This window comes from Mesoplodon bidens, assembly GCF_964165515.1.
Source record: "Mesoplodon bidens genome assembly, contig: HAP1_SCAFFOLD_72, whole genome shotgun sequence".
Classification (NCBI taxonomy): domain Eukaryota; kingdom Metazoa; phylum Chordata; class Mammalia; order Artiodactyla; family Ziphiidae; genus Mesoplodon; species Mesoplodon bidens.
In genome coordinates, this window is record NW_027671438.1 from 664,830 (window position 1) to 686,222 (window position 21,393).

Below are 21,393 nucleotides of genomic sequence, written 5' to 3' on the forward strand. Positions count from 1 at the left end.
CTTCCAGTTAATTAAAATAAGTCATACGCCCAACTCAGGTTCTAAGAAAGAGGACTACACAGAGGCAAATACTGGGAGATCACGTGGGGGCCAACAGTGTAACAGTGGTCGCTATACTCTTCTTGAACTGTGGCACAATCAACTGTAAAAGTTGCTGTTTCTTCTATACCTTCCATTTTTCTTATGTCCAGTTTTTCACTCTTTTCCTGTTTGTTTCTCCACTTTCTCCTACCATTTCTTAGCTTTTCTGCGTTGTAACTGGCCTTCCCTAGGCAGCCACAAATAAAGGATGCCTCTCCTTCAGAGCAGTGAACTGACCAATCGCATCTTGTCAACCCTTTTCTTCAGGTCATCAGTCTTTGCTAAAGTGTTCTACTGACAGAGGTTTCTTTGTCTAGGTTTTTGTTTCATTTTGCTTTGCTTTATAAACTGGGTTCAAAGCTGGAAGTCTAATTTAAAGGAAATAGGACATTACTGCCTCAAGAAGCAACTTAAGTGAGTACATTTAAAAGCTTCACCCTTATAAATAAAATTTAGAATCTATCATACTCCTCTTCAGTTTTACCTGCAAGAAGGCAACATGTCCAGTTCAATGGCCAAGGCAACAAATCAGTGTTTATCATGTTTTACATGCTTTAAATTCCTTTAGCAGTCATTCACCAGGGCAGAGAAGGAAGAGAGGCCTGTAGGAATCAGATAACTTCCAGCATTACAATTCTAGTTCACAGCAGGTTGCTTCTTACACATAGCTAAAATGAGATCCGATTAAATTTCCATTGAATCATTCAACCTGTCTGATCACTGCTTTCTGCTGTCAGGAGAGCATTAATGTCAGCATTCAGCCTTTGCTCATCATGTGGGAGAAGGATGTGTGTAGGGGGTGGAGGGTGGCTTGGGCATGCCTGGGGGGAGGAATGAGGGACGGCTTCTTAGTAAGGTCTGAGAAAGAGGGAGGTTGCTTTATTTGTTGAGATGGGGTGATTCAACTCCCAAAGTGAATTCTGAGAGACAGCTGCACACAGAAGAGAGATGGTGATTAGAACTAATTATTGTTGTTGTAGATGTTTTGCATTTCTATAGCACTTTGTATTTACAAAGAATTTTGTAATCACTTATTAACTTTCCTGCACCAGAACCTTGTGACATGGGCAACAGTACCACAGATGTTTGTATTTGTCTTCTGGGAAGAATTTTGAGCTGCTTTGGCCATATACTAGAATTAAGGAATCAAAATCCTTATTGCACCTCTTTGACTTCCTTTGTGACTTTGAGAATCCGAATAAGAAGAACTTGAACACTGTTTTATTCTCTAATTTTATTATGAAGAGTAACTCCTGAAGATGGTTTAGTACTTTGCTAAATTAAAAAAGATATTATATATAGGTACATAATAACAACACTAACTTCTCAAAAATTGTTTTCTTCAGATTTTTAAAAAATAAAATTAATAATAGTGTCTATATCATATTTTTACATATCAAGTGTTTAGCATAGCGCCTAACGTATTTACCTAATGAGTGCTTAATACATGTTATCCATTATTAATACTGTAACAAGACCCAAGTAACATATGCATTCTTATTGCCTCCACTTGATTTCTTTCTTTCGTGTTCCTGTCTTTGGGTAAAGATGCATGCAGATGTACCTTCACTTATTCAGCAATATTTATTGAGTGACTACTGTTTATCAAGCATTGTTCTTGGAGCTAGGTATAGAGCGGTGAACAAAAAAGGAGTGCCTGCTCACATGAAGCTTATATTCTGGCAGGATGGGGAGGACTCACATCATTGTGGAGGAGGGACTTACATTCTAATGGGAGTTAGGCTGGGATAGAGAATAGAAGCATGATTAGGGTATATTTAGAATATGTGTGGAAAAACTTGTTCCTGAAACATTTATATCAAAATAGTATTTTGTTATAGCAATAGGTTAAGTGTTTATGTTTAAGCTATTTATATAAAAGTATTTAAATATATACTTGTTTATTTTAGGAAAAATATACTTAGGAATTTATAAAATATTTAAAGAAAATATTATTTTATTTATTATAATATAAATAATAATACCACCATACTGAAATTTTTTAAGATAGAAAAAGTATCTATAATTTCATTACAATATTATTCCTTTTAAGTCACCTGCTTCAACGTAGGAAAAATGGGCTCAGTTTCCTGACATTTGGGCATGCCTTGGAGCAGCAGACAGCTCAGTGGGATGGCAGCCGTGGGAAAGGATATCACCTAAAGGCATCCTGAACTCCCTTAGCCCAGAGCCTGCTTTGAAGGGATGAGGTAAAGGGAGAGGAATATTGGCCATGCTGAAAAAGAGCAGGTAAAGATGAGTAGACTGGATCAGAATTAAGTCCCTGGGACATGCCAGGTGCCAGAAGACCAGAGAGAAGGTTCTGGAGGTCGAGAGGAGCCCCAGGTTCTCACTGTTGCTTTCTCAACCTCAGGTGATTTCTGGGGAAACAGCTGCCCCTACCCCCGCAAGGTAAAGACTTCACACTTTTCTTTCTGTTAGGGTATAAGGGCTGTGGATTGACATGCAAGCCAGAGTCCTTGCTTAGATGACCCTGAAATGAGTTAATTTGGAGTTCCACAATATGTGATTTTGGCCTCTTGCCCTCTTTTCCAGCTTCCACCAATGTCTTCTCAGTCTGGGTTCTTGCCTGGATACATCCAAATTTTGATGCAGTTTCCCAATTTATTCCTCACTCTTCGGACACTGAAATGAGTTGATGAACAACTTGTAGATTTTTTTTTTTTTCCAGTACGCGGGCCTCTCACTGCTGTGGCCTCTCCCATTGCAGAGCACAGGCTCTGGACGCGCAGGCTCAGCGGCCATGGCTTACGGGCCCAGCCGCTCAACGGCATGTGGGATCTTCCCGGACCGGGGCACGAACCCGTGTCCCCTGCATCAGCAGGCGGACTCTCAACCACTGCGCCACCAGGGAAGCCCCAACTTGTAGATTTTTAAGGTCAGAATTAGAGTTATGGAATTGAAAAATATGCCCAAAAAGTTCATCTGGGAAGTTTCTCTCCATGTTCCTGACCCTGTCTGAAAAGTTTGTTTGTTTCTTTGTCCTGCTTAAAACTTTAGTTCGCTGACAGCAAGATTTCATAAAATGAGACCAACAGTCACACAGTCACTAACAGTCATACCAGAAATCTTCATGAATATCAGGAGTAAATGTCCCCAATCTTGATGGAAATGTGTTGGGGGCTCTTCTGCCTTCTTCTAGGCCCCTTCCTGAGACACTCCCTTGATTCTGCTCTGGGTGTGAGCACTAGCTGCAAAGCCCTTAAGCTTTCTTTATTCTGGACACTAGGCCCACTGGCTTCCTGGCACCTCCTTTAATGGTGCAGCCTCCATGCTTTGTCATTCTGTTGGAAAATCCTATAAGGTTTAGGAACAAGAGATGTTGTTTTAGGAGAAAACTCCCAATGGTGTCTCTGATCTCAGGTTCCTTCTATGTTACCAAAGGAAAAGTCAGCCAGGTCATCCGCTGACATGAAGAGACCCAGGCAGGAGTCCACAGCAGCACTTCAGTGCACTGAGAAACCTGCATAAACAGATGCCTTGTCCCAGGTGCTGAGAATTTAAACTTCAGGCTTGGATGAAGCCCCTAGACACATTAGGGAGACGACCAACAGTTTTTCTATTTTACATAGAAATGCTAATCTCACTTGCAGAAGAGAAGTACCAAAATAGTATTATGATTATAACAGTAGAAATGTAGGAGTGTGGAATTTGTAATGTTATAGACAAATTAAGCACGAAATGCAAATACCACATCAGAGTGGGCTGTGTATCCAGATCTCAGCTGAAATTCTCGGAAAGGGTTACAATGGCTAACTAGTGCAGCTGACTAAAGGGCTACGATGTGAGGAGATGGAGTGGGTAAAAATAGGTGATGTAGAGAGAGGAGGAGGCAGTCTTAGGTTTGTGACATCTCCTCAGCTCTTCTGGGGAGGTTGTTCATAGATTTGAATATCTACAGTAATGAGTTCTTCCACTGAAATACATATACTTGAGAATTAATAACTGTTACTTGGGAGGGTAATACAGACTGCTGTGTATGATGACATGACAACTTGAAGACTTAGTACGTTTGGGCTTCTCTAACAATACCATAGACTGGGTGGCTTATATTTTATTATTATTATTTTTTTTTTGCGGTATGCGGGCCTCTCACTGTTGTGGCCTCTCCCGTTGCGGAGCACAGGCTCTGGACGTGCAGGCTCAACAGCCATGGCTCACGGGCCCAGCCGCTCCGCGGCATGTGGGATCCTCCCAGACCGGGGCACGAACCCGTGTCCCCTGCATCGGCAGGCGGACTCTCAACCACTGCACCACCAGGGAAGCCCTGGGTGGCTTATAAATAGCAGGAATTATTTCTTTTGGCTCTGGAGGCTGGGAAGCCCAAATCAAGGTGCCAGTCAGTAGATTCAGTGTTTGGTGAGGACCCAGTTCCTGGTTCATAGATGGCCATCTTTTTGTTGCAATCTCAGATGGTGGAAAACAGAGGGGGAAGCAAGCTCTATCCTGACCCTTATAAGGGTACAATCCCATTCATGAGGGCTCCACCTCCATGACCTCATCTAATCCTAATTACCTCCCAAAGGCCCCACTTCCTAATACCATCACATTGGGGTTAGGGTTTCAAAATGTGAATTTGTAAGGGACATTTAGTCCATACAAAGACATTTGATAACCTGCAAATCTGACTGCTTCAATCCTCTGCTCAGAGTGCTCCAATGGATCCTAGTGCCAATAGCACAAGTCACTCATTATTTATTGGTTTGCTCATATTATTTTTTTCATTCTTTCCACAAATATTTGTTGAGTAGCAGTCTGTGCTAGGTGCTGGCGATGTAGCAGTAAAGAAGACAGACAAGGGACACCCACCCCTCTTGGAGCTTGTATCTTGTGGAGACAGACAATAAACAAATAATTTAAATGGAGGTGGTATTTTAATAATAAACTAATGTGGATTTGTTTCACAGACATCCTAACCCCAATCATGTTTCCCAAATCCAGTCGTATTCCCTTGTAGCCATTCCACCAGTATGTTCTCCACCATAAAGAAGCATAAGATAGAGGGGAAACTCCCTCCAGAGAAAATGATGAAGTAAAAGAAAGCACTTTCATTGAGAGTAGGGGTGTGGAGGTGGGAGGATGTAACAGAAATATTCAGATAGTGCGAAGGTGATCTGAGACCCTTTGAGCCTGATGGCAGGTACAAACCTTGGAGAAGCTCTAAGTTTGATGTGGAGGTGGGGAAGGGGAGAGTAGACAACGAAGGAGCATCTGTGAAGGCAAGTGTCTGGGTAAAACTCCTCCCCAAATGCTGCTCGTTCTCAGTGGTCTGTTTTTAGAATGCAGAGGTTCAACAGTCCCTGTGTAGCCCTAGAGTACTGTGAGGACAGCAAGACCAAGGGACACCGGAGCCACTGAGATGATGACCGTAATGGAGGTTGCTGGTGGTGCTTGTTGATCCCAAGTGGATTCCAGAAGGACAGAAACTAACAGTCAGGGATGGATTAGAGATAAACAGGGTGAAAGAGCTCAATTGAAGACCAGCAGAAAAAGAGTACGGAGACCAGCTGTACTCCCGTGTTTCCAGGGAAGAGTAGTAGACTTTCCCTGACACTGGGACACTGTGTTTGAGAAGCGAGAGGGGAAAGGGAAGAACACTCCTATGAGGGCTGAACTTCGAATTGGCTTAATACTTACCAGAAAGTGACTATCACATATGAGAAGATCAAGAGACAAAGGAGAGAATGAAAAGAAGCCTGGACTGATAGGAAAAGTTTAGCTCATGAGAGTCTTTTTTTTTTTTTTGCCACAAAGCAGAAGCATAATATTTGTCAATTGATTAATGTTTTAATACACAAGTTTCATGAGGCCACGCCCCTACTTAAAATCCTTCAATAGTTTTCCATTACATTTAGAATGAATCCTAAATCTTTAATAGGGCCTAAAAACCTCTGTGATATTGTGGCCCTCCAACATCTTGTAGTACCGCTTCATTTTAATCTCACCAGTCAGAATAATAATAAGCTAATATTTACTGAACAATTACAAACACCCTATGAGGTAGGTATAAATAAGGAAACCAAGGTCCAGAGAGGTTATGTAACTTTTCCAAGGTCACACAGCAAGTTGGGGGCATAGCTGGGATTCAAACCCAGGCCATTTGACTTTGGAACCTGGGCACTTCACCACCACACTGTACTGTCTGTTTCAGTTCCTCATAGTGCAAGTGCTTTCCCACTTCAACCCCCTTGTGTACTTCCCTGTCTAAAACGTTCTTCTTCAAATAAACTCACTCTTTCAGTCTCAGCCTAAATGTCACTTCCTCTGCAAAGCTTTCCCTGATAGCCATATCCCCAAGGTTAGGCTGCATGTCAGTCCTATACACATCAGGATACCCTTCTTATTCCTAAGTAGCACTTTTTGTAATTTTATATTTATTTTGTGTGATAATATAGTGCTGGTGGGAGGTTGGGTCAAAAATTTTAAACTCGAACACATACACCAAAAAAAGTAGCTCTTTTTTTTTAAAAAAAAAAGCTGACCTAGGGAATTCCCTGGCGGTCCAGTGGTTAGGAATCTGCACTTTCACTGCTGAGGGCCCGGGTTCCATCCCTAGTCGGGGAACTAAGATTCCACAGGCTGCGGTGCTGCAAAAAAAAAAAAAAAAAAAAAGCTGATCTAATCTTACATTTGAGCCCCAGCCCCCTTGTTTGTATTTCTGACTTGTTTTGAAGAGCATTAGGAAAGTCCTTATATATATAGATAAGTGGTTGTAAAATTTAACAATTTATTTTTATGTACTGTCTTTCCGTCTCAGGATTTTCTTCAGTTAAACAGAGCCATTAGAGAAGTTTTATTCCAATTTTTGTAAAACTTCATAGTTTGGTAGTTTCCAGTGTGTTAAAAATTAGTAGAGGGCCCATTAGAGAGTACATGCTATTGTGTATTTATTTAAAAAAATGTTTATGGATAAAACAGAGCAATGGGCTTGCATGACATCATGCTTATAATTGAAACTAGTAGTCCTATGTGGAGTATTTGCTGGTGCTAGGGGTTATGTTCCAGGGGCTGATGCTAAGATGCGTAACTTACTGAAGCAGCAAAGAACAGGATGATTAGGAAGAGGTATAAAGAAAGTTTGTAAGAAAAACTGAGAGTCAAGCTGAGAAGCCAAAAGCAGTTGAGACATCTGGTGGCAGGATCAAGGCTGAAAATGAGAGAAAAATGAGAAAAATGCACGTACAGGTTTTTTGTGTCATCAGAGGCTTTCATTTCACTTGGTAAATACCTAGGACTGGGATAACTGGGCTGTACGGTAAGTCTGTTAAATTTATAAGAAACTGCTAAAATGTTTTCCAAAGTAGCTGTACCATTTTGCATTTCCACCAGCAATGTATGAGAATGAGAGTTCCAATTGTTCTACATCCTGACTGGCACTTGGTAACATCAGTTTTGTTGTTGTTGTTGTTGTTTTGGTTTGGTTTTTAGGCATTCTATTAGGTTTATACTACTATCTCATTGTGGCTTTAATTTGCATTTCCCTAATGACTAATAATATTGAACATCATTTTACGTGCTGATTTGTCATCTGTGTATCTTTCTTTGGTTAACTGTCTGTCAAGGCTTTTGTCCATTACAAAACATTACAGATTATTTCCTGTTCCTCTACATCCTTGCCAGCATTTGGTGTTGTCAGTGTTCTGGATTTTGGCCATTTTAATAGGTGTTTAGTGGTATCTCATTGTTGTTTTTTTTTTTTTAATTTAACATCTTTATTGGAGTATAATTGCTTTACAGTGTTGTGTTGGTTTCTGCTCTATAACAAAGTGAATCAGCTATACATATACATATATCCCCATATCCCCTCCCTCTTGCGTCTCCCTCCCACCCTCCTTATCCCTCCCCTCTAGGTGGACACAAAGCACTGAGCTGATCTCCCTGTGCTCTGTGGCTGCTTCCCACTAGCTATTTTGCATCTGGTAGTGTATATATGTCAACGCTATTCTCTCACTTCGTCTCAGTTTACCCTTCCCCCTCCCCATGTCCTCAAGTCCATTCTCTACATCTTCATTTTCATTCCTGTCCTGCCCCTAGGTTCATCAGAACCATTTTTTTTTTTAGATTCCATATATATGTGTTAGCATATAGTATTTGTTTTTCTCTTTCTGACTTACTTCACCATGTATGACAGACTCTAGGTCCATCCTCATTGTTTTAATTTGTATTTCCTTGATGACGTGATGTGGGGCATCTTTCATGTGCTTATTTGCCATCTGTATATCTTTTTTTGCCCATTTTAAAATTGGGTTGTTTGTTTTATTACTGTGGAGTTTTGAGAGTTTTTTTTATATATTTTGGATAAAGTCCTTTGTCAAATATCTGATTTGCAAATATTTTCTCCCCATTTGTGGCTTGTCTTTTCATTCTCTTAACAGTATCTTTCAAAGAGCAAAAGTTCAGAATTTTGATGAAGTACAATTTATCAATGTGATCTTTTATGAATCTTGCTTGGATAGTATATTTAAAAACTCTGTTCCTAGCTCAAAATCACAAAGGTTCTCTTGTGTTTTCTTCTAAGAGTTTTAGTATTATACTTTGCCTTTAGGTCTGTGATCAGTCTTGAGTTAATTTGGAGTGTGTGAGGTATAAGTCAAGAATCAGTTGGTCTTTATTGTGAGGGGGGTGCAAATGGATGCACAATTATTCTGGCACCATTTGTTGAAAAGTCTTATCATTTCTCCATTGATTTGTCTTTTCACTTTGATCAAAAATCATTTGTCCATTTATGTGTTGGATCTATTTCTGGACTCCCTGTTTTAGGAATTGACTATAATTTTTTTCCTTAAAGGGCCAGATATTAAATAGTTTAGGCTTTGCAAGTCAGATGGTCTCTGTGGCAACTACTCAACTCAGTTACTGTATCATGAAAGCAACTATAGACAACATGTAAACGAATGAGCATGACTATGTTCCATAAAACTTTATTTTCAAAATAGGCTGTCGGTCACATTTGGCCCACAGGCCACAGTTTGCCAATCCCTGCTCTGTTCTGTTCCATTGACTTTTGTGTCTCTCTTTTCTCCAGTACCACACTGTGTTGGTCACTGTAGTTAAGCCTTGAAATCAGGTAATGGGAATCCTCCACTTTACTTTCCTTTTCTTCAATTGTTTTGGGTATTCTACTTTCTTTGCTTTTCCATATAAATCTATAAGAAATCCTGCTGGGAATGTCCAGATCAATTTGGGGAAAATTGAAACATTAACTAAATTAAATTTTCCAGTCTTTAAACTTAATATGTCTCTTTGTTTATTTGGATCTTCTCTGATTTTTTTCATCAGCAATTTTTTTCCATCAGCATTTTGTAATTTCCAAATATTTGGGAATTTTCCAGAAATCTTTCTAGTCATTAAATAATGACTTGCAGTTTAATTATTTTATGATCAGACAATATACTGTGTACAATTTTAATTTTTTAAAAATTGTTAAGTTTTGTTTTACGGCCCAGAATATGGCTTATCTTGATGAATACGCCATGTGCACTTGAAATGAATGTGTATTCTGCTCCTGTTGAGTGGCGTGCTCTATAAATGTCAATATGGTCAAGTTGGTTAATAGTATTGTTCTGGTCTTCTATATCCTTGCTAATTTTTGGTCTACCTGTTACAGAGAGAGCGGTATTTAAATGTCCAGGTGTACTTGTGGATTTGTCTCTATCTCTTTTCTATCAGTTTTTGTTTCATGTATTCTGGAGCTCTGGGTTCTTAGGAGCATATACATTTAAAATTGTTCTCTTCTTGTGTAGTTGCCCCATTCTTCACTATAAAATTTTCCTCTTTACTGCTGGTAATTTTCCTTGTTCTGAGGTCTGCTTTTTCTGACATTGAAAGAGCCAATCCAGCTTTTTTTCTGATTAGTGTTTGCATTACCTATCTATCTATCTATCTATCTATGTATCTACCTATCTATCTACCTAGTAGGTTTCTTGAAAGCAGCATATTGTTATATAGTTTGGTCTTTTAAAAATTGAATGTGAGAATTTCTTTGTTTTATTTGGTATGTATAGACCATTTATATTTACTGTGATAATTGAAATGGTTAGATTTAGTTGTACATTTTATTATTTTCTTGTTTGTCTTTGTTTCTTGCTCCTCTTTCCTGGCTTCTATTGGAATTTGTGCATATTTACTAATATTCTGTTTTAACTTATTTACTGGCTTTTGGCCATGTAGCTTTGCATCATTTTTAGTGGTCGCTCCAGTGATTATAATATATCATACATACCCAGCTCTCACAGTCTATTTAGATTTAATATCACTTCGAGTGAAACACAGGAGCCTTGCAACCACAAAGCTCCCTTTATCATGTCCCTTTATCAGTGTCTTATGTATTACATCTATAAATACAATGTTGTAATTGTTGGTTTCAACATTCATACATATATTAAAGTACTTAAGAGTAGAAAAATAGTCTATTTATCCTGATATTTACCTTTTCTGTTGTTCTTCCTTAATTCTTGAAGTTTCAGCTTTCCTTCTGGGATCATGTCTCTTAGGCCTGAAGAACTTCCTTTAGAATATCTTTTAGAGCAGGTCTACTGGTGACAGATTCTGTTAGTTTTCTTTCTTATGAGAATGTTTCTAGTTCATCTTCATTTAAAAAAACCTTTAAAATTAAGATATAGTTGAGGTACAATATTATATAAGTTACAGGTGTACAACATAGTGATTTATAATTTTTTTAGTGATTTACAATTTTTTAAGGTTATACTCCATTTATAGTTATTATAAAATATTAGCTATATTCCCTCTGTGTTTGTATAATATATCCTTGTAGCTTATTTATTTTATTTTATTTTAATTTTTTTTTAACTTTATTTATTTTTGGCTGCGTTGGGTCTTCGTTGCTGCGCACGGGCTTTCTCTAGTTGTGGTGAGCGGGGGCTACTCTTCGTTACAGTGCGCGGGCTTCTCATTGCGGTGGCTTCTCTTTGTTGTGGAGCACGGGCTCTAGGTGTGTGGCTTCAGTAGTTGCGGCACGTGGGCTCTAGAGTGCAGGCTCAGTAGTTGTGGCGCATGGGCTTAGTTGCTCCGTGACATGCGGGATCTTCTCGGACCAGGGCTCAAACCCATGTTGCCTGCATTGGCAGGCAGATTCTTAACCACTGCACCACCAGGGAAGTCCCTGATTTTATACATAATAGTTTGTACTTCTTAATCTGCTATCCCTATCTTGCCCCTCCCCACTTCCCTCTCCCCACTGGTAACCACTAGTTTGCTCTTTATATTGTGAGTCTGTTTCCTTTTTGTTATATTCGCTGGTTTGTTTTATTTTTTAGATTCCACATATAAGTGATACCATACAGTATTTGCCTTTCTCTGTCTGACTTATTTCACTTAGCATAAGTACCCTCTAAGTCCATCCATGTTGCAAATGGCAAAATTTCATTCTTTTTTATGGCTGAGTAGTATTCCATTGTATATATATACCACATCTTTATCTAGTCATCTGTTGATTGACACGTTGCTTCCATATCTTGACAGTTTGAACACTGGGGTGCATGTTAGTTCATCTTCATTTTTGAAGGACATTTTAGCTGGAATGTGGAATTTTAACACTTTAAAGATGTTGTTACACTGTCTTCTGGTCTCTATGGTTTTTGATGAGAAATTCAGTCATTCAAACTGTAACGTAGTATTTTTCTTTTTTTTGTTAATTTTTATTGGAGTATAGCTGTTTTGCAATGTTGTGTTAGCTTCTATTGCACAGCAAAATGAATCAGCCATACATGTACATATATCCCCTCCCTTTTGGATTTTCCTCCCATTTAAGACACCACAGTGCATTAAGTAGAGTTCCCTGTGCTATACAGTATGTTCCCCTCAGTTGTCTATTTTATGCATAGTATCAATAGTGTATATGTGTCAATCCCAATCTCCCAATTCCTCCCACCTCACCCCTTTCAAAAGCCCCTTGGTATCCATACATTTGTCTCTACGTCTGTGTCTCTATTCTGTATTGCAAATAAGGTCATCTGTACCATTTTTCTAGATTCCATGTATACATATTACTATATGATATTTGTTTTTCTCTTTCTGACTTACTTCACTCTGTATGACACTCTGTAGGTCCATCCACGTCTCTACAAATGACCCAATTTCATTCCTTTTTATGGCTGAGTAATATTCCATTGTATATATGTACCACATCTTCTTTATCCATTCATCTGTCGATGGACATTTAGGTTGCTTCCATGACCTGGCTATTGTAAATGGTGCTGCAATGAACACTGGGGTGCATGTGTCTTTTTGAATTATGGTTTTCTCAGGGTATATGCCCAGTAGTGGGATTGTTAGGTCATATGGTAGTTCTACTTTTAGTTTAGTTTTTTTTTTTTTTTTTTTTTGGCGGTATGCGGGCCTCTCACTGTTGTGGCCTCTCTTGTTGCGGAGTACAGGCTCTGGACGTGCAGGCTCAGCGGCCATGGTTCACGGGCCCAGCCGTCCCGCAGCATGTGGGATCCTCCCGGACCGGGGCGTGAATCCGTGTCCCCTGCATCGGCAGGTGGACTCTCAACCACTGCGCCACCAGGGAAGCCCTACTTTTAGTTTTTTAAGGGACCTCCATACTGTTTTCCATAGTGGCTGTATCAATTTACATTCCCACGAACAGTGTAAGAGGGTTCCCTTTTCTCCACATGCTATCCAGCATTTATTGTTTGTAGATTTTTGGTGATGGCCATTCTGACAAGGGTGAGGTGATATCTCATTGTAGTTTTGATTTGCATCTCTCTAATTAGTGATGTTGAGCATCCTTTCATGTGTTTGTTGGCCATCTGTATGTCTTCTTTGGAGAAATGTCTATTTAGATCTTCCACCCATTTTTGGATTTGGTTGTTTGTTTTTTTTGATATTGAGCTGCATGAGCTGCTTGTATATTTTTGAGATTAATCTTTTGTCAGTTGCTTCATTTGCAAATACTTTCTCCCATTCTGAGGGTTGTTTTTTCATCTTGTTTATGGTTTCCTTTGCTGTGCAAAAGCTTTGAAGTTTCATTAGGTCCCATTTGTTTATTTTTGTTTTTATTTCCATTCCTCTAGGAGGTTGGTCAAAAAGGATCTTGCTGTGATTTATGTCCTAGAGTGTTCTGCCTATGTTTTCCTCTAAGAGTTTGATAGTTTCTGGACTTATATTTAGGTCTTTAATCCATTTTGAGCTTATTTTTGTGTATGGTCTTAGGGAGTGATATGATTTCATACTTTTACATGTCCCTGTCCAGTTTTCCCAGCACCACTTATTGAAGAGGCTTTCCTTTCTCAACTGTACATTCCTGCCTCCTTTATCAAAGAAAAGGTGACCATATGTGTGTGAGTTTATCTCTGGGCTTTCTATCCTCTTCCATTGATCTATATTTCTGTTTTTGTGCCAGTACCATACTGTTTTGATTACTGTAGCTTTGTAGTAGAGTCCGTAGTCAGGGAGCCTGATTCCTCTAGTTCTGTTTTTCTTTCTCAAGATCGCTTTGGCTATTTGGGGTCTTTTGTGTTTCCATGTAAATTGTAAAAATTTCTGATCTAGTTCTGTGAAAAATGCCATTGGTAATTTGATAGGGATTGCATTGAATCTGTAGATTGCTTTGGGTAGTATAGTCATTTTCACAGTATTGATTCTTCCAATCCAAGAACATAGTATGTCTCTCCATCTGTTTGTGTCATCTTTGATTTCTTTCATCAGTATCTTATAGTTTTCTGTGTATAGGTCTTTTGCCTCCTTAGGTAGGTTTATTCCTAGGTATTTTATCTTTTTTTGTTGCAGTGGTAAATGGGATTGTTTCCTTAATTTTTCTTTCTAAACTTTTGTTGTTAGTGTATAGCAATGCAAGAGATTTCTCTGTATTAATTTTGTATCCTGCAACTTTACTTAATTCATTGATTGGTTCTAGTAGTTTCTGGTGCCATCTTCAGGATTTTCTTTTTTTTTAATTTATTTTTTGGCTGCGTTGGGTCTTCATTTCTGTGTGCAGGCTTTCTCTAGTTGCTGTGAGCAGGGGCTACTCTTTGTTGCGGTGTGCAGGCTTCTCATTGTGGTGGCTTCTCTTGTTGCAGAGCACAGGCTCTAGGTGCTCAGGCTTCAGTAGTTGCAGCATGCAGGCCCTAGAGCACACAGGCTTCAGTAGTTGTGGCGCATGGGCTCAGTAGTTGTGGCACGCAGGCTCAAGGGCACACAGGCTTCAGTAGTTGTGACACACGGGCTCAGTAGTTGTGGCTTGCGGGCTTAGTTGCTCCATGGCATGTGGGATCTTCCCAGACCAGGGATCGAACCCATGTCCCCTGCATTGGCAGTGGGCTCTTAACCACAGTGCCGCCAGGGAAATCCCTTTAGGATTTTCTTTGTATGGTATCATGTCATCTGAAAACAGTGACAGTTTTACTTCTTTTTTTCCAATTTATATTCCTTTTATTTCATTTTCTTCTCTGATTGCCGTGGCTAGGACTTCCAAAACTATGTTGAATAATAGTGGTGAGAGTGGACACCCTTGTCTTGTTCCTCATCTTAGAGGAAATACTTTCAGTTTTTCACCATTGAGAATAATGTTTCCTGTGGGTTTGTCATATATGGCCTTTATTATGTTGAGGTAGGTTTCCCTCTATGCCCACTTTCTGGAGAGTTTTTATCATAAACGGGTGTTGAATTTTGTCAAAAGCTTTTTCTGCATCTATTGAGATGATCATATGTTTCTTTTTTTTTTTTTTTTTTTTTTTTTTTTTGCGGTACGCGGGCCTCTCACTGTTGTGGCCTCTCCCGTTGCGGAGCACAGGCTCTGGACACGCAGGCTCAGCGGCCATGGCTCACGGGCCTAGCCGCTCTGCGGCATGTGGGATCTTCCCAGACCAGGGCATGAACTTGTGTCCCCTGCATCGGCAGGCGGGCTCTCAACCACTGCGCCACCAGGGAAGCCCGATAATATGGTTTTTATTCTTCAATTTTTTAATATGGTGTATCACACTGATTGATTTGCATATATTGAAGAATCCTTGCATCCCTGGATAAATCTCACTTGATCATGGTGCATGATCCTTTTAATGTATTGTTGGATTCGGTTTGCTAGTATTTTGTTGAGGATTTTTGCATCCATGTTCATCAGTGGTATTGACCTGTAATTTTCTTTCTTTGTGATATCTTTGTCTGGTTTTGGTATCGGGGTGATCGTAGCCTCCTAGAATCAGGTTGGGATTATCCATCCTCTGCGATTTTTTGGAAGAGTTTGAGAAGGATAGGTGTTAGCTCTTCTCTAAATCTTTGATAGAATTCACCTCTGAAGACATCTGGTCCTGGATTTTTGTTTGTTGGAAGATTTTTAATGACAGTTTCATTACTTGTGATTTGTCTGTTCATATTTTCTATTTCTTCCTGGTTCAGTCTTGGAAGGTCGTACGTTTCTAAGAATTTGTCCATTTCTTCCAGGTTGTCCCTTTTATTGGCATATAGTTGCTTGTAGTAATCTCTCATGATCCTTTGTATGTCTGTGATGTCAGTTGTAACTTCTCCTTTTTTATTTCTAATTTTATTGATTTGAGTCCTCTGTGTAATGTAGTATTTTTCTCTTGTTGTTTTCAAGATTTCTTTATCTTTGGTTTTAAGAAACTTCTAAAAAACTTGATTATGATGTGTCTGGGCATGGTTTGCTTTTAATTTGTCCTGTTTGGAGCTCATTGAACATTTTGAATGTGTAAGTTTATGACTTTTATTAAGTTTGAGCAATTTTCAAGTCATTGTTTCTGAAATTATTATGAAATCCTTACAATCCTTACAATTCTAGAACTCATAAGCTAAAATTATATTTCCAGATCTTTAACCTGAAGAGCTTAATCATTAAACAAATGATTAAGTTAGTTAATAAACCATCTTTGGATACCTGAACTATTTCTAAGAAACAGATGCATAAATACCACTCACTAAAGCAACTGTTAAGAGAGTAAATATTTTGAGTGACATGCATTTGCGAAGTATTCGTACGAAGTTGATGCTTATGTCCAGAAATGAAGAGGCCACTAAGCATTTAGAATGCACAAAACAACTTGCAGCAGCTTTTCATGAGGAATTTGTTGTGAGAGAAGATTTGATGGGCCTGGCAATAGGAACACATGGTAGTAACATACAGCAAGCTAGAAAGGTTCCTGGAGTTACAGCTATTGAGCTAGATGAAGATACTGGAACATTTAGAATCTACGGTGAGAGTGCTGATGCTGTAAAAAAGGCTAGAGGTTTTTTGGAATTTGTGGAGGATTTTATTCAGGTTCCTAGGAATCTTGTTGGAAAAGTAATTGGGAAGAATGGCAAAGTTATTCAAGAAATAGTAGACAAATCTGGTGTGGTTCGGGTGAGAATTGAAGGAGACAATGAAAATAATCTACCTAGAGAAGATGGGATGGTTCCATTTGTATTTGTTGGCACTAAAGAAAGCATTGGAAATGTGCAAGTTCTTTTAGAGTATCATATTGCTTATCTAAAGGAAGTAGAACAGCTAAGAATGGAACGCCTGCAGATTGATGAACAGCTACGACAGATTGGTTCTAGGTCTTATAGTGGAAGAGGCAGAGGTCGTCGGGGCCCTAATTACACCTCCGGTTATGGTACAAACTCTGAGCTGTCTAACCCATCTGAAACTGAATCTGAGCATAAAGACGAGCTGAGTGATTGGTCATTGGCGGGAGAAGATGACCGAGAGAGCCGGCATCAGCGTGACAGCCGGAGACGCCCAGGAGGAAGAGGCAGAAGTGTTTCAGGGGGTCGAGGTCGTGGTGGACCACGTGGTGGCAAATCTTCCATCAGTTCTGTGCTCAAAGATCCAGACAGCAATCCATACAGCTTACTTGATAATACAGAATCAGATCAGACTGCAGACACTGATGCCAGCGAATCTCATCACAGTACTAACCGTCGTAGGCGGTCTCGTAGACGAAGGACTGATGAAGATGCTGTTCTGATGGATGGGATGACTGAATCTGATACAGCTTCAGTTAATGAAAATGGGCTAGTCACAGTTGCAGATTATATTTCTAGAGCTGAGTCTCAGAGCAGACAAAGAAACCTCCCAAGGGAAACTTTGGCTAAAAACAAGAAAGAAATGGCAAAAGATGTGATTGAAGAGCATGGTCCTTCAGAAAAGGCAATAAATGGCCCAACTAGTGCTTCTGGCGATGAAATTTCTAAACTACAGCGTACTCCAGGAGAAGAAAAGATTAATACCTTAAAAGAAGAAAATACTCAAGAAGCAGCAGTCCTGAATGGTGTTTCATAAACTGAAGAAGTTCCTAGTTTACAGTTCTTTTACATTACATTTTACAATAGTGCTTGTACAAGCTTGCCAAAGATAGAATATAGATCGCCAGTCTTTACATCGCACTTTCAGTTCCTCCATTTGGAATTCAGAAAGGGGAGGGATCCTGAAGAAATCATATGTTAAACATAACTTTGACACCTACTGTGTTATAAAATATATCATCAGATGTGCCTTGAGAATAGTATATGTAACATTAAAAAAAAGTTGCTGGCAAAAAACAAACAAACAAACAAAAATACCACTCACTAAATATAATTTTGATTTACTCTCATTTCTTGGAATGACAGTATATTAACAAATACGAAAAAATATGCAAATTCACCGGATGATTATTTGCCACCTCAGTTTTTCTTAAGATGATATGTAGTAGATGCCCATGGAAAAACTACCTAAATCACTCTTGCTTTTCTGTCTTCTAGTTTTCTCCTATGTCTGGAGAAAAGAAAAGCTGGTTACTTTAGTTAAAGATGATCATTAATATAATTGGTTGACTATTCTAGGCATTTTTCTCTGTTTCTTCAGTAACTAGAACAATGCCTTTAACATACACCAAAGCACCCAATTTAAATCTGTTGATTCAACTGTGGCAGTGAAGATAAACACCAAGATTGAGCCTAAGCTATCTTTACAACAAGAAGTACCCCTTTCACAATGTAAAAACATTTGTTTTCTGGGGTATGGGTGGGGTATGGTATTAGCTCCATAAGTTAGAAGAGAAAGGAAAAACTTATAGAAAGAAAAAAACTCCAATAAAGAAATTAATAGGACTGGGAGGATAAGAAAATAAGACACCAAAAGAAAAAAAAAATACAAAAAGAGGACTAAATTGGGTGAAAGGAAGGACAAATGAAAAGACATAGAATGTGACGGATAAAACATAGCAGTTTGAAACACTAGCCTTTTACCAATGAATGTTTTATTATTAGAAAAAGAACTTTCCAAGGTCAATAGGACAATCAATTATCAACTACTTAAAATACTAATGATGTGTAGGAGTTTCACATTTGGGCTTTGGACAGAGGTTCAGCTCAACAGCTTCTCACTCCCTTTCCTCTCTTTCTTCTCCTCCTCACCTCTACTCCTTCCTCTCTCTTTCCTTCCCATTCCCTCAGGACTACCTGTGCACATACCCACAAAGATCAAAAAGTCTGTAGAGAAATGCACCCACGCAGACATTTATACCTAGAAACACATATGGTCAGATTCAGGAGACCCATCTACACAGTTCATGTCCACGTGATGCAGAAAAACACACCCACAAGGAGATATCCACAACCTCAGTTTTCACACAAAGACAAAAAGAAATCTAAACCTCACTTCATTGAGATCGAATATATACAAAATAAAATGTACCCATAGTAAAATAAATATTTCAGGAGTCCTTCTGTTATTTCCACATATCATTACACAGAGGCACCAGCCGCTTTATCCATGCTGACTGCTGCATGTGGATCACTCTCTTCAAATTCCACGTATTAAAATCCTCTGTCTGCTTCAAGCACCAGTTTAAATGCCATTTTCTACAACATGGAGCTTTCCCAGATCACTTCAGCCAAAAATAACCTCTCTCCTCTTTAGAGGAGATTTATGTAGTAGTTTATCTGTACCAGGCACAGTCTGAGATGTTTTGAGTGTTTCTGTATAACTAACTGTTATTTCCTGCTTTTAAGTTATCGGGATTCACTTATGGATAACATTTATTACTCTCCCCCCCACCCAAATGCTTTATTCAATAAATAGCCTTTGATAGATACTACTCTGTACTAATGGGAAAAAACTGAGGCACACAGAGGAAAGTAGCTCAGACTGAGAAATAGTGGTGCTGCTCTCCTCTGTGAGGAGGCCGGGGATTGTGGTCTTTGCAGCAGCCTCATGTTTAGAATTGCCCTCCCTGCCTCTGCAACTGGTCAGGAGAGTGGAGACTAACTAGGAGGAACGGAAAGGAGGGAGAACTAGGAGTCAGTGTTCCTCAGCTGTACAAGTAGAAAGACTACATCTTATCAAGGTTCTCTGAGCCAGTTGGTTTCCTGAAGAAACCAACTGTATTTAAACTGAATTACCAACTGAAATTAAACTGAAAGGAGTCTGAGGCATAAAATCGTCATGCTAATTTACAAATTTATATTGAGAAATATAATCCCGAGGGACCTGGAATACTCCTACATGCTAGTCAGGTCATTCTCTTCGTATAGGTCCATTTACACTGTAAGTTACATTCTAGTCAGAAGGCACTTGATGAGCCTGTAATCAAGCCAGGCGTGTGAATGGGACAGTCTCAGATGCTAATGTCACTGGGCTGTTGCCCCTGGGGGACATACCTGATGAGAAGTAGGTATGACCTGGACGACATTGGACACCTTTGGACCCAGCCTTGCTGTTTGGCTCCTGTTTTAGAGTCCTTTTATTACTGTGGCCCTTCTTTTCAAGAAAACAACTGGACATGTGAGTATTCTGCAGTTTCAAACATCTTATAATCATATGTTATGTCCATTTCCTCTCAACTTGATTGAATTGAAGGTTGCAAGACTTAGTGGAGTTTAGAAACAAACTTTTTATCCATCACTAAGTTGCTACGTGACCTCAGGCTAGTGTTACTTTACTTACAGGTGATTCAGTTTCCTCGTATATAACATGGCAAAACAGTACCTGGGTCTGGTTGAGGGTAAGGACTGAATGAGGTGATGTGTGTAAAGGGCCTGGCACATAGTACTTTTTCTCAGTCAGGGTCAATTCTCCTTTCCTCCTTGTGTTCCTGAATTCTTAACTTCCATTTACAGATCACTGTCTAAGTTAGGTCATTGCCAGAGATGGCCAAACTCACCTATTATAGGAGAATTTTTTTTATAACATCATCCGCAGATAGCTGCTTCAAATTTCATCCAGCAATCCCACTTCTGGTTATATATCTGAAGGAAGTGATATCACTATCTCCAAGAGATATCTGTACACGCATGCTCATTGCAGCATTATTTATAATAGCTAAGACATGGAAACAACCTAAGCGTCCACTGACAGATGAATCGATAAAGAAGATGACATCATGGAATATTTTTCAGCCATAAAAAAGAAGGAAATCCTGCCATTTGCAACAACACGGATAGACCTTGACAGCATTATGCTAAGTGAAGTAAGTCAGACAGAGAAAGACAAATATTGTGTGATCTCACTTATATATGGAATCTAAAAAAAACACCAAACTCATTCAAACAGAATAGATTGGTGGTTGCCAGTGTCAGGGAGTGTGGGTGGGAGAAATGGATGAAGGTGATCAAAAGGGACAAAATGCCAGTTATAAGATTAATAAGTTCTGGGGGTCTAATGTATAGCCTGGTGACTGTAGTTAATATATTTGAAAGTTGCAGAAAGAGTAGATCTTAAAAGTTCTTATTACAAGAAAAAAATCATAACTCTGAGGTGATGGATATTAACTAAACTTATTGTGGTAACCATTTCACAATACCTACATACATCAAATTATTATGTTGTTCCCCTTAAACTAATACAATGTTATGTGCCAATTATATCTCAATAAAACTTGGGTGGGAGGAAGAATTGTTGCTCTTTGGAGGCCATTTGCTCCCCAGTACACACCCCAAAGCCCAGTGCTCTATTGCTTGAGGATTATTTTTGACACTTATTTAATACATAGATTGAAAGACTGTGCCCCTAGAGATTCTGATTCATTAAGTCTGGGGTGAGGCCAGGAAATGTATATTTTCACAAGCTTCCCAGTGATTCTGATGTAAGGCCAGGATTGAGAGCCATTGGAACAGACGGCCTTTTAAAGTTCCTGAAACGGAGTCCTCGGGACTCATTGGGTGGGCACGTGCTGCCCTCTAGTGCCTCTAGCTGCTTGCTACACTTCTGCGTAGCGCAGTAACCTGCTGTGAAGCGCTGGTGGTCTTGCAGATACTACTCTGGGGTGTGTCCAACTCTTCCTGTCCAACTCTTGGGCATTAATAAAAATGCTAGCATATAAAAATGTTGCTTCTGAATGGAAGAAGCTATGC

General features: G+C 39.3%; 1 protein-coding gene and 1 long non-coding RNA gene across 4 annotated transcripts in view; one reads left to right on the forward strand and one right to left on the reverse strand.

The window, feature by feature from the left end:
* Positions 1 to 21,393, reverse strand: part of LOC308611363 — a 59,338-nt gene that overhangs the window by 9,092 nt on the left and 28,853 nt on the right. For 2 of the 3 annotated variants that reach the window (XR_014014878.1, XR_014014879.1), the window contains one exon: positions 566 to 683. This is a non-coding gene — a long non-coding RNA (uncharacterized lncRNA). Of the gene's footprint in view, positions 1 to 565; positions 684 to 10,531; positions 10,700 to 21,393 lie in introns of those variants that run through there. The other variant, XR_014014880.1, reaches the window with a different exon arrangement.
* LOC308611355 (RNA-binding protein FXR1-like) lies at positions 15,976 to 17,620 on the forward strand. The gene has a single exon (XM_081260176.1). The coding sequence runs from the start codon at positions 16,034 to 16,036 to the stop codon at positions 17,339 to 17,341; it is 1,308 nt and encodes a 435-aa protein (XP_081116302.1). The 5' UTR covers positions 15,976 to 16,033; the 3' UTR covers positions 17,342 to 17,620.

Coding starts and splice junctions, on each gene's coding strand:
- LOC308611355 (XM_081260176.1), top strand. CDS start 16,034: ATGCATTTGCGAAGTATTCGTACGAAGTTGATGCTTATGTCCAGAAAT.